This window comes from Marmota monax, unplaced genomic scaffold (genome assembly GCF_021218885.2).
Source record: "Marmota monax isolate L192 unplaced genomic scaffold, Marmota_monax_Labrador192_F-V1.1 WCK01_AAM20220418_F8-fsc00038, whole genome shotgun sequence".
Classification (NCBI taxonomy): Eukaryota; Metazoa; Chordata; class Mammalia; order Rodentia; family Sciuridae; genus Marmota; species Marmota monax.
The window spans coordinates 13,517,773-13,532,147 of NW_026692498.1; the positions used below are offsets into that span (position 1 = coordinate 13,517,773).

Below are 14,375 nucleotides of genomic sequence, written 5' to 3' on the forward strand. Positions count from 1 at the left end.
TTTCATTTGAAGAGAAGGAAACATATTTAGCAACACAATCCCTGCATGAGAATGTACATGATATCCTGGCATTTTCTTGTGAGAACCTTCTTGGGGATATTGATTATTCAGTCAATTTCCATCTAATTATTTCCACCCAGGTCCCTATGATCGTATGTAAATCAACTGCATAAGAAGTCAATGAATAACAATTTGCACGCATGTGTCCTGTGATGATACATACACATGTTTGTAGCAAATTTACTGGAATTAACTGTTGTGTGTCTATAGTGGTGAGTATGTTTTTGTATGTCTTTGACTGGATTAGGAATAGCCAGATCGCTAGTAAAACATTCTCTAGTTGTGTGAGGTTGTTTCCAAAACAAAAACAAAAAAGTACAGTCTGAATCAGTAAATTAATGAGGAAAGTGTGCCCTCATCAGTACGAGTGGCCATCACCCAATGCATAAAGAGCTCACTCGAATAGAAGAGAATGGTGTCAGAGGACTAATTCTCTCTCCTTACTCTCCTTCTCTCCTTCCATTAATACATCCTATATTTCTCACTCTGGACCTCAGAGCTACTGGGTCTCTGGTTCTTGGTTTCCAAGACATACATCAGATACATTTTGTCCCCTCCTCCTCAGTGTTCCTGGTTCTCCAGCTTGCAGACAGAACATCATGGGTGTCTCAACTTCTATAATCACATTAGTTTATATCCATAATGAATCTCTTCTTATTCATCTTTACATATACTATTGATCTTGTTTCACTGGAGATCCCTGATTAAAAAACTAGGGTTTTAAAAAATCATAATTTAATTAGCATAATAAATGAAGATATATGTCTAACATTTTTTTCTTTCTGGACTATACTAAGAGTACTCATTTGAGGAAAAACACGATCTATTACAAAGTGAAAACACGTGATTCTTTAAACTTAAACTTGAATTAGGCACCCCATGTGAATGAACATTTCTGTTTGAGACATTTTATACAACCAATATGATTGTGTTTTAATGTTCAAAGTGAAAAAAATAATCTGATGGTCAAAAATAGAGGGTAAAAATATAAGTAGCTTTAATATATTCATGCATTACTATGGGTTTTCAGACTATTTAAAATTTAACCTGAGAAACCAGCATTGCTCTCATTTTTCTTTAAAAAGCTTAGAGATCGTTAATGCTGCCCACTCATTCTTTATTTACTGGAGTTATATTCTCTGTTGGCACTTCCCCAGTCTGTACCCCATTCCATACCCTGTTATCCCTTGCTACTTTTTCACAACTCCAATCATGCTTCTGCCTAAGGGCTTTGCACTCTCTGATCCCTGTGAGGATTACTCTCAATCCATTCAGAACTTTTCTGAAACAGGATGCTGTCATGTGCCCTCTCCTGTGCTCCTTCTTAAAGTATTCACTTTCATTGTACCATATCCTTTTATCCCTTCATTCTTTACAGACCTTGTGAACCTTTACCTACTATGTGTTACATACATAAAGAAAGAGTAGATTTTTTAAAAAAAAAATCCAAACAGGATCACCAGGTGATGTGCCCTTGTTTGGTGTGAAGACAAACAGATGCATTACTTACAAGGGATAGCTCAATATAGTCCCCCAGCACTAGATCCCTAGAAGGTCCTTTGAGATAAAAAGTTTCTGAAATTCTTACATTCAATTCCTCTATTTGGCATTGAAATGCCTTCCTAATAACTTTAGAGTTTTTGATATTTCTTGCTAACTAGGTCCAAACACAAAAATGTTAATAGAATGCACCAGTGTGGTATTTTAGAAAGGAATCTTATCAAGACCCCTGAGATTTAAATTACCACATATGCTTGAGCAGTTGCTATACCACTGATGTACAGTATTAATATTGTGTAGCTGTTCTTTTCAAGTAAAACCTAATTGTTTCTGGTGATCTTCGTTAGAAAGAGTGAAAAAAAAAAAGAAAAATCAAATAGCTGCATCCCAAAAGCCAGGAACTATGAAAGCACATCAGGAATGATAGCTGCAATTTGGCTTCCAAATCTGATTAACCTCGCTCTAATTCAATGTTGTTCTCCAATGTCCATCTGTCCATTCACTATTATTCTCTAACGATCAAGGGCTAACTTCATGGGTTTGTGTGGTACTTAGCACTCACACATCTTATAGGTTCTTGATGGAGATATATATCTCTGTAATTCTTCAAGAAATATATTATTGTTCCTGGTTTACTATTTCCAAAAGAGAGGCAGTTCTAATGGCTTCTACTAGGTCTTTACCCCCATAATAGCCATCACTTCACAAGTCAGAGATTATGAAGCTACAGAGTATAACTATTCCAATGATGAACTTTGGAACTGTGGAAATAACCACAGAATGGAATTGCAATTCCACTGGGACAAGTGTGAGTGGGACCTGAATTAAATTACAATGATAACCTGACCTCCAGATAGCTTTACTCTGACTGTTATGCCACACTGAGGTTTTAGGTCTTCTAGCAGGGTAGTTAGTATACATTTTTGAGTAGTTCCCCAAAGTCTAGTTGTTTCTACAAGATTACCAATTATCTTGGTAAAATATCATTGAAACTTTGGGACATAGCCAGGATGTAGATCAGCAGGGTAATATTTGGCTACATTGGGGCTTTTGTATATAAACTCACTGAACCACAGAAATTGATACATGGACTATGACTGTGTGGTCCTATAGTTCAGGTAGATTTTTTCACTTTACCTAAAATTTCTGCCCATACATACCTAATTAGAATTTATATGCTTATTTTTTTTAATTTTACTTCCCTAAACTCTGTGGTGATCTAGCCAATGCTATGAGATTGCATAAGTCACACTATTCTTACAGTTGTTTTGAATCTGCTAGTCATTATGGAAATCACACCCAGCTTTCTTTCACCTGAGAAAGAAAGAGAGCTTGCAGTTGTCCCCTGCCACGTCAGGATTCAATAACTCCCATTATTTTATTTTGATTTGATCGGAGAATTCTTCAAAGATGCTTAGGCTCCCCTCAAAAACATTATTTATCTCAGTTGTGGTAGAAGGCATGTTCTCACCATCCACAGTGGTTAAGCAGATTTGAAATAATAAATCCCTTCTAATCCCAGTTTCTGTAAGGCTTTTAATTTCTTCATGTTTAGTAAGTCAAAATGTGTTGAGAATTTCTAGTTCGCATAGGGTTAAATACATTTTTAATGCAGGATCTATCATTTGTGGGCCTGTCTTATTTATTTGGGCCTTATTTAGCTTTCTCTTCCTTAACAAAGTCCACACTATTTATTTCTTCCCATGTGTGTGCACAAAATTTCTTACTGTACGAATTAGAAATCTCTGGTAGTTTATGTGTGGGTGAGCACACCTCCTTATAGATAATGTACTGTTTAGTGGCTTCTGGGACTTGAGAACTAGAAGCAAAGAGAAATAGGGATGAGTCCTAAAGAAAATTATTCTTGTCTTGCAGGTCTACTGCATGAAGGTGACTTATTAAAATTTCTGTGGGTACTGCTGGACTAGTTCCCTCAGGTGGAGTGGAGAGTTGTGCCTGTTGGGATTAGAAAAGTTAATTCTACTTATAAAGTGGATTCATCAGAATTTAGAGGATCACTATCTCCAGCTTCATCAGGGTCTTCCTGATTATCTCCCTGCCAGCTTTCATGATCCTACACCCTTGCAAATTTTATGGTAGACAAACTGCTAGGCAAGGAATTTTGTTTTTATTTCAACTAACTACTCATACGATTGACTTTGTATCAGTAGTCTTAGCACAGTAGATGCAGGACATGAACCTCTTTTAAGAAGGGTTTGAAAGCATCCAGGTATTTAATTTAAAGATGGTAATTCAAATTCCTGAGATTATGTGTTTTTCTTCGACTTTCTTCAGCAATATTAGGAATAACTAACAATTTCATTATTCTCTTTTTTTTCATTTTTTTAAGAGAGAGAGAGAAAGAGAAAGAGAGAGAGAGAGAGAGAGAGAGAGAGAGAGAATTTTTTAATATTTATTTTTTAGTTTTTGACGGACACAGCATCTTTGTTTGTATGTGGTGCTGAGGATCGAACCTGGGCCACACGCATGCCAGGCGAGCGCGCTACCGCTTGAGCCACATCCCCAGCCCCCTCATTATTCTCATTGTTTGACAAAAATGTTCAAAAGTGTCTTAGATAATTTGTGTTGCTATAACAACATAATTTAAGTGATAATTTATAAGGAATACAAATATGCTACTCTCTCGCTCTTATGCATGAGAAGTCCTAGATCAGGGTGCCAGGAGATCTGGTGTCTGGTGATGTCCTGTTCCTCATAAGGCACCTTCTTGCTGTCATTTCCCATGGAGAGGAGAGAGTGGAGTAATGCCTTTGCTTTCACACATGATGGAAAAGGAAAAATGCTATGTCCTCATATAGTGAGTGAGAACGGAAGAGTCCTAGATATTCTTGTCAAGAATTTCTATAAGCATACTAATCCAATCATGAGAACAGAGCTTATTCACATCCAAACTGAGACTTGTTCCCCTCCTAAAGGCCCTATGTCTGAATGTGACCACACTGGATCTTAGATTCCAACCTAATGAATTTTGAGTGGACATATACATTTGAACTCTAGCACACAGTTACTAAGATCTTTGCTTTCAGTGTTTTATTAGAAGTGTCAAGGATGATATTTTGTGCGTCTGTATTGTGAGATCATAACATGGCCTACCATGCTCTTTTTTACTACTGGAAGTAGACTCTTTAGTGTTTTCAAAGTGATCACTTTAAGAGTCCATTCCAGAGACTCTAGAATCAAACCAGAAAACTCATCCTTAAAATGCTGTTTCTTTAGAATTGAGTACCAAATTCTGGTTTAGGCAGGGCTCTCCAGGCAATCAGAATAATAGAAGGAATAGCACAATTCCAGACAATCACAACAAATTGAAAAGAAATTATGCATGCACACACACATTATAGGGAATAGGCTTAAGGAATTATAGGGGTGGATACGTACAAATTTGCAGATGGGCCAGCATGTTCAAAACCCAAGGGAGTGCTAGAGACCTCATCTGGATTATGACAAAGAATTTCCCAGAGTATACAAATACTTTGCTCCTCTACAGCTGCATCTTCTGAAGTTTTTGTCACAAATTACATCTTTCTGTATTTTGTGCCCATAAACCTAGAGATAAAATTAATATTTTATGCATTATGAAAACCATGTGGTGAAAGCACCGGGGTTATGAAAAATTCAATAATGCTTGCTTTTAAATTTATTTTTGTAGTTACTTTCATGACCTTTCCATATTGTTTCCTTTTTTAAATAATTTATTTTATTTGACTATACTTTTATTTTTATTTGAAAAATAATTGTAGGCTCTACAATGTAGTCCTCAAGCTAACCAGCTTGATCTCCACAGATAGTTTAATTGCTTCTTTGCTGGGAAAGTCAGACCAGGAACTGTAGATAGTCTCATGAGGACAATCTGCAGAGGTATCAAGTCTATATAATTCTCTACAGATCTTCAAGTGTTAGCCCTTGAAATCCCAGTACAACTCAAAATGACCTATTTTAGAATGAACTCACTCAAGGCCATGTTTCATTGGACATCATCTATTCATCTGCATGATGATCATTGTTAGCACATATGGGCCTTCAGATCTGAGGCTGTGCTCTGAACCTTCAGCCGTAGCCAGGCAAACACTCAAAGATAATAATCACATTGATACATTTTCAAATGATAACCTCTACATATGATGTTTCATAGGCTTCCTTTATTTGTTGGTTATAGACTCAATTCTGAGAATTATATGTAAGAAGTAATTTATCATGTTTATTGAAGGAGGAGGTAAAATGATTCTTCCAAGGCCACAGAAATAATTCATCAAAGATTCGGAATATGACCCATGCTAATGTTCTTTATTTTATTTGTTCAAGTCTTAAAGGGAAACTTGTGATCACTACCAGAACCAGAGCTCCTCTAATAATCTTATGCATATTCCATGACTGATTATGATTTCAGAATCCCTATTCTGGATTGATTGTTCTTTCTCTTCGGGAAACTGGTAAGTTTTATATCCCACAAACATTTTCATGAGAAGTGTAATGTGTGCAAAAGAAAGAGGGCAGTTATACCTACTATGAGTTATTTTAAAAAGAGAAATAGATAATTTCAGTATGTTTCTAAACATAGTGAGATGACTTTGGGGTATAAATGAGAAATTTTTCATAGAAGGTAATTTGGAGACACTGATGAAAATTTCTACTTATATGTCCAAAAATCTGAAGGAAAAAAAAGACTCATGATTCTGTGCTTGATGAAATAATAATTTCATTTTGTTCACTATATATTTGCTTCTCACTGGAGTTAAACAAACAAGACAAATACCAGAAGGATGAAATGATCCTGATTTAAGCTACAAAAGGGTTCTAAGTGAATCACCAGGCTCTGAACTGCATTGTAATCTTTTCCCCATAATCTCATGTTTGCTATTGCTAGCCCCTCTACACATGTGGACAGCAATGTGGATAAGAGCATGGAATTTTGGTTAGGTTGAAGTTGATTTTAACTCTTGAATCTGGAGTCTTTTTCCCACTACATTGTGTAATTTTAAAGTGCTGCGTAACTTTTCAAACCCTCAATTCCTTAAAGATGATGTAAGAATAATAATTCTACTTTCCTCTCCTCCCCTCCCCAAACACACACATATAGAGTCCTTTTCACTGGTTGTAGAACAGAGTATATGTTAAAGGTGGATCTGAATGTTAAAGGTTGCAACAAATGTGTTCAGGGGCTGACTTGCAACATGAATTTGACAGAGGCTCAGGAGAAAGATGGCAGGGAATAGTAGTTAGTATTGGGTGGATAGTCTTCCAAAAGTTTCAGTTCCAGTAAGAAATGTAAAATATGGTTAGTACACAAGAACAGACTCAAAATGTTTTACAATGAGGAATTTGCCACCCAAACAGATCTATGTGCTAAAGACAGTCCATAAACTGGCAACTTGCAATGTTTATCTCTGTGATTTGGCTATGGCATGACAGTAGTGAGAGAAAGAATGTTTTAAAAAATAAATTCTTTTACACTACACTATGGATTTCAAGAAAGAAATTTTTTTTTAAAATGGATCAACTAGAATTGTAAGAGCAGTTGTCACATGCTTGGAGTAAGGACTGACTGAGAAACACAGAGAGCACAGAAAATTTCAGTGGCCCTAGAGAGAGAAGGCATATTTGGAGAAGGAAGCTTCAAGACTCTAAAACACACACTTCAAGACTCTGCATGTCAGCATCTGCCTTGAGGAAACCAACATAAAGACCGTCAACCCACCCTAATAATAATGCTACAGCTATTCCCTTTTGTAAATTATCATATTAGTTTCTCACAAAGATACTCCAAAGTAGATATTACTAATGTCTTCATTTAGCAGATAGAAATATGACGTTCAGGGAGGGGAGTTAGATTAGGAGCGATGACTGCTAGAAGGTAAACGGTCACACTGATCTGCGTCTTTTCCATGCACCTAAGCTCTATGCCTGCTACATTTGGTGATGTGCCTTGGCTCAACTGCCTCTGCAGTTGGAATATGCTCCCACCACACCAGGCTAATAGATATATAGAAATGTGCTATGATGACCCAAGAATTAAACTCATCTTCAAATCATCCAAAGTTTATGCTTTCAATCACACCATTGTCAATGAGTATATGTCTTGGTGATAATCAGCTTGAGATTGTTGGAAAAAGTGAAAATGCAGGTCAGAGCTTATTCATTCACTTAGGACTCTTGAAGTTGAATGTATTATCTCAACCTTAGGTTTGTTTGCTTGGTTATTTTTTTTCCTCTGGAGAAAGACAAACATAGTAAACAAATGAAATTACTCAGTTTGCTGTGAAACCCTGAATACTGAGTTCAAACCAAGCAGGCAAGGAGTAATTGTGATATCAGTAAATTCAGCTGGCTATTAATTTTTTATAGACCATTAGACTGAGTAACCATTCAGCAGGGTTAATGGTTGGCATGAATCCCGAGCAAAGATTGACAAACAATACCTGTGTAAATTTTAATAAAATTCCCAAGCACTAGAATTTAGCAATCAAGCAAGCTACTAATATTGTTGAGAGAATAGTATATATATATATATATATATATATATATATATATATATATATAACATGTCCACATCAGTTCTTGACAGGCGAGCAACATGGTAGTATCAGCTTTTCCTGTGTTCAGAAGAAATGAATAGACAGATACCAGAAACGTCGTTTTGATCAGGATATCAAATAGTCTACATCTCAGTTAAATAAATAAAATACTGTATAAAAATCCAATATTGGGCATATGATATGTTGAAATTACTCAGAATCATGCCATTTAATATTGTAGGTAAGCAATATAAAAATTTCATTTTTAAGACTATGCATTTTCTGGAGTATCTTGAAGTTTAAGTTAAATGGAACAAGTTAAGTTTCTGGAGTATCTTGAAGTTTAACTTACTCCAGCATTTATAATTTCAATTTCAATTCTTTTTTTTGATCATTCTGTTCCAAAGGATCTAGAGATTCTCCTATAACACTGATGGAGAACGGGACAGAAGTGACACACTTCATCCTGCTGGGACTGACCAATGACCCTGGTCTGCAGCTTCCCCTCTTTGTGACCTTCCTCCTCATCTACACCATCACTCTGGTTGGGAACCTGGGGATGATCCTATTGATTCTCCTGGACTCCCATCTCCACACTCCCATGTACTTTTTCCTGGGTAACCTGTCCCTGGTGGATTTTTGTTATTCTTCAGCTGTAACTCCCACCGTCATGGCTGGGCTCCTTGTAGGAAATGAAATCATCTCTTACAATGCTTGTGCTGCTCAGATGTTCTTTTTCACGACCTTTGCTACTGTGGAAAATTACCTGCTGGCCTCAATGGCCTATGATCGCTATGCAGCAGTGTGTAAGCCCCTGCACTACACCACCACCATGACAACAAGTGTGTGTGCATGTCTGGTCATAGCTTCCTATTTCTGTGGTTTCTTGAGTTCCTCCTTCTACATTGGGGACACCTTCAGTCTCACCTTCTGCAAGTCCAATGTGGTCCATCATTTTTTCTGTGATATTCCAGCTGTCATGTCTCTCTCTTGCTCTGATAGACATGTGAATGAACTTGTTCTTCTTCCTGTCTGTGCTTTCAATGTGTTTTTTGCTCTTCTTATTATCTTAATATCCTACATATTTATTTTTAGCTCAATCTTAAAGATGCGCACAGAGACAGGACATAGGAAGGCTATATCCACCTGTGCCTCCCACTTCACTGCGGTCTCCATCTTCTATGGGACTCTAATCTTCATGTACTTACAGCCCAGCTCAAGTCACTCCATGGACACAGATAAAATTGTTTCTGTTTTCTATACTATAGTCATCCCCATGCTCAACCCTATGGTCTACAGCCTAAGAAATAAGGAGGTCAAAAGTGCTTTCAGAATGATCATTTGGGAGGTAGAATAATCTTTAGGAATTTGATTTTAACTAGGATGCAAAAAACTCATATTCTTACCTCTTAGATCTTACCCAGGTGATGAGCGATATATTAAAATCCATACTGAGCTGAGTGTGGTGGCTCACGCCTATAATCCCAGCAGCTCAGGAGGCTGAGACAGGAGAATTGTAAGTTCAAAGCTAGCCTTAGCAACTTAGCAAGGTACTTAGCAAGTCAGCAAGACCCTGTCTCTAAATAAAATATAAAAATGTTTTATATAAAATATAAAAAAGGCTGGGGTTGTGGCTCAGTGGTTGAGCACCCCTATGTTCAATCCTTGGTAACAAAAAAAAAAAGAAAGAAAAAAAATCATACTGAATTCAGATTCCTGAAGTGATATATTTACCTCTGCATAACTCTGTTGTCAGAAAAAAGGGAAATATTATGTCTAGAAACATAATCTCTGAATGCGAATGTGTCTGATTTACTGTCATTGTTTATAAAAATCCTTAGGAGGAATGTTGATTATTCAATTATGTCTGTCTAACTTTTCTACACATGTCCCTATGAATCTATGTAAAGCAGTGCACAAGAAGTTCATTAACAAGAAAAGTGAATGCAGGACACATACACATGCATGTGGTAAACTTGCTAGCCTATATGTAATGTGACTACTGTGGTGGCTACTTTCATGTTAATATGACCAGATTAGGGATACCCAGATAGCTAGTAAACCTCTCTCTCTCTCTTTCTCTCTCTCTGTATATGTGTGTGTGTGTGTGTGTGTGTGTGTGTTTGGGAGGAGGTTTTCAAAAGAGGGTGTTGTCCGAATCAGTAGACTTAGTGAAAAAGATGTGCTCTTATCATAGTGGGTGGTCAATATCCAATTCCTCAAGAGCTCACCGAATAGAAAAGAAAGGTGTGAAAAAGACAAATTCTCCCTCTCCTTTCCCGCTCTCCTTGCTTGCATCCAGACATCCACATCTCTCACTCTGGACCTCAGATTCCCCAAGAATACACTAGACACATGTCACCCCATCCCCACACTGCTTCTCAGTTTTCCTAGTTCTTTGATTTGCAAATAGAACATCATGGATTGTCTTGGCTTCTACAATCACATGAGCCCATATCTATAATAATCTCCTCTCATTTGTCCATGCATATATTATTGATTCTGTTTTACTAAATAAAACATTATGGTTTTATGTACGAAATGTAATATTTAATTTGCATATTAAATGTAAATTTAGGCCTAATTTTTTTCTAAACCCTTTTGAGAGTATTCATTTGAGAAAAAAATGCTATGAAGTGAAGTGTGTGCTTCTTTGAATATTTAATGAGAGATAGATAAAGCTGGCACTGCATGTGAATTAAATTTCTGTTTGAGACATTTTACACAATCACCATGCCCATGTTTTAATTTTCTTTTTTTTTTTTTTTTTTTTTTTTTTTTTTTTTTAAATTTTTTGTTGTGGGTTGTTCAAAACATTACAAATTTCTTGACATATCATATTCCACACTTTGATTCTAGTGGGTTATGAACTCCCACCTTCACCCCATACACAGATTGCAGATTCACATCAGTTACACATCCATTGATTTACAAATTGCCATACTAGTGTCTGTTGTGCTCCGCTGCCTTTATGTTTTAATTTTCAAAGGGATAAAGTAACTAGATTACCAAAAAATAGAGACAAAATATAAGCAGTTTTAATATATTCATGTATTACTATGAGTTTTCAGACTACTTAAACTTTAACCTGAGAAACAAATAATAATATCATTTTTCTTTCTGCAAAATCTTGAAGATCTTTAATTCTGCCCATATATTCTTTACTTATTGGGGTTATATTCTCTGTTGGCACTTCCCCAGTCTGCATTCCATTCCATACCCATTTATTCCCTTGCTACTTTTTCACAACTCCAAGTATGCTCCTACCTCAGGGTTTTGCACTCTGTTCCCTGTGAGGAATACTCTCAATCCATTCAGACCTTTTCTAAAATAGGACCCTGTCATGTGCCCTTCCCTGTGATACTTTATAAAATATTCACTTTCATTGCACTGTAGAAACTGTCCCTTTATCCTGTGCCAATTTTCATAGGCCTTGTGAACGTCTACCTTTCATGTATTTGCTAGCATGTTTCTTAGTATCTTCCCCAATGAGAATGTAAACTCAATGAGGACAGTGACTTTATCTGTTGTGTTCAAGCATGATTGTTGCTAATTGAATAAATGTCTATGCTATAGTAGATTCTCAACAAATGTTTATTAAATGAGTGAATATAATAATAAAGCTCTTTGCTCAATTGTACCCACATGTTGGCCTTTGAATAGTTGAGGGAGATGGCAAGTTTTGCATAAGATTAAAGTTCTGAAAGATAAATAAGCAGTGCATTCACAGGGACAGTTAATTTTCTGCTTTTCTGAGACTGTTTTTTTCACATTTTCTTTCAGTTTTCACACTTCACACTTTTAGATAAAATGATTTTCTGCAAATCCCATCATGGAGTAGATCATTTCAAAACTCTTGTAATGTTTTCTTGGAAGTGATGTCTTATTCAATGGCAAGTAACACATCTTGTAAGAACTATTTAGGAAATCATGAAAAAAATTAAATATGAAAGGAATTAAATGCTTCATTTCTGGTTATATTTCAAACATTACTTTATGAACACAAATTTACATTTAACTAAAATGATTCTAAAAATGTGTGTGGAACTATTATATTTAAGTTTTTAATTTTGATCCTCAGCAAGCTCAGTACTATGCAAAAATCCAAGCCTTCATATGTAATTTGTTGTCAGTAATATAATAAGAGATTTTAACATTACGGGGATTGAATGTGCTGAGAAGGCCATGTTATGCTTGTGGAGCTGTGTAGTATAGCACTCACTTCTGCATTTATATTTCTCCTATTGAAATTATTGTTTCAATGGTTATTTAATTTTGTAATTATTTTGCATTTGTGGAAAATTTTCAAGGATAGTGTGATTGACATGTAACACTCTGGCAGGGTCAATAACAGGCCAAAAGATTCTCAGATTAATTTCTGAAACTTTCCAATATCTCTCTTTCAGGGCCTGGAGGACTATGTAAAATTGGATTACATCAAGTATTTTTAAGAATGAGAAAACATAAAGGCAATGCCCTGTATGCTTTGAAGGGGTGTTAGAAAGATTTAACCATAGACCAAGAGGAGTCGGTGGTGTGACTATGGAAGTAACATTAAAATGACATGGCCACAAGCCATAGAATTTCAGTTGCCACTGAAGGCTGGAAGAAGCAAGAGATGGAGCATCTCCTAAAGTCTCTGAAGAGACCACGCCTCTCACCCACCATTGATTCCAGCTCTATGAGATGTTTTCACACTTTTGGTTTTCAGAGGTGTGGAAGAATCAATACATGTTGTTGTAAGCCTCCAAGTTTGCAGCAGCCACAGTAAACTAATTCAAGCCCTCACCAGGTTTCTTGTAAGAATCACAACACTACCATATGCCAGTATGGGAGAATTCACAGGAGAAGCCATCTGTTCCATAGGTGTTTTTAGTTGGGATGTTATACACTATTAATTTAATTGTTACACTTTTGATAGAGTCATATTTTCTCTTTCTCTGGAGTCAGTTTTGGTATTGTGTGTCTTTTCAGGAATTTGTATATTATCTGTTATCCAATATGTTGCTGTGTAGTTATTCTTCATATTATTACAATAATGTTAGTATTCCAACTTATTATTATTTCTATAATATGAATAGTCATAGTCTCCTTTCCATTTACGATTTTAGTAAAGTGAGTTGTATCTTCTTTTCCTAATCAGTCTGCAAAGTTGTGTCATTTTGGATGATCTTTCACACAATCATCTTTCTGTTTTCCTATTTTCTCTACTCCCATTCTATATTCTACTTTGCTCAATAGTTCCAACCACAATAATGTCATTAATGGAATGGACCTGTATGATATTGTGGAAGGGAAATTTTATCAAAGCCCCAAGAACTAAATCACTGCATATGCCTAAAGACTTGATAAAGCTCTGATTTAGAACATTGAAAACTGTCCTTTCCAAGTAAAACCTATTTTTGGATGGTTTTCATTAACAAGTAGGAAAACAATTTTTTTTGACAGATCCAAACAGCTGCATCCCAAATTCCAGACAACATAAAAGCTCATCTGGAATCATAGCTGTGATTGCATTCCACACTTGATTAAGCTTATCACAGATCACTGATTCTCTAAGAGCCACATATTTTCTGCGTATCACCAACAGCTAAGTTGATGAGTCATGGAATTCACACCCATCAGGACCTTGATGGTGACACCCATCTCTGCAACTCCTCAAATAAGATAGTGATACCACTGGTTACCAGTGACAAATTCTGCTCCCTCACAATGTTGAAGTATAAATTAGAGAAGCACATTGAGGCAAGCATAAAAAGCAGGGTTTATTTAAAAAGGAGTAACATTGACTATTGCCAGGAGAATGGGGCATAGCTGGTATCCTGTTATCCCAAGAAGTGAGGATGTCCAGCCTTTTTATATATATTAGGCTTCCTTTGTTCTCCTGCTCTCTTCCCCTTATCTCCTTATCTCTCTCCTTCCTTCTTACTATGTGAATAGGCCCAGGAGATGTTCAGATGGGACGGACCAAAAAAAAAAAAAAATGGTGAGAAGCAGATGATGGGGAAAGGGCTGGATGGAGCAGCCCAGGACACATTAATTAACTACTGTTACAACTCCCTGTAGGGAGGGACAATTCCTGGGCAGGTTACCTTAGCAACGGGTTGGAGCAGGGGTAGGTTATCTTCATAAGGGTGGAGGAGGGGCTCTGAAGGTATTTCAGTCCCTCAGGGGATAGTCTCTGACTTCCTGGACTCAACTCCAATTGGCCTCCTTGATCCAACCTGACTCAACTGACCTATCTATACTGACTGCCTGCTTCAGTGGTATTGCTTTTACTTT

At 36.5% G+C, this 14,375-nt stretch overlaps 1 protein-coding gene across 1 annotated transcript; it reads left to right on the plus strand.

The window, feature by feature from the left end:
- The first annotated feature begins 8,523 nt into the window (after positions 1-8,523).
- Positions 8,524-9,450, plus strand: LOC124092790 (olfactory receptor 5B3-like). The gene has a single exon (XM_046444597.1). The coding sequence runs from the start codon at positions 8,527-8,529 to the stop codon at positions 9,448-9,450; it is 924 nt and encodes a 307-aa protein (XP_046300553.1). The 5' UTR covers positions 8,524-8,526.
- Positions 9,451-14,375: the final 4,925 nt, after the last annotated feature.

Coding starts and splice junctions, on each gene's coding strand:
- LOC124092790 (XM_046444597.1), top strand. CDS start 8,527: ATGGAGAACGGGACAGAAGTGACACACTTCATCCTGCTGGGACTGACC.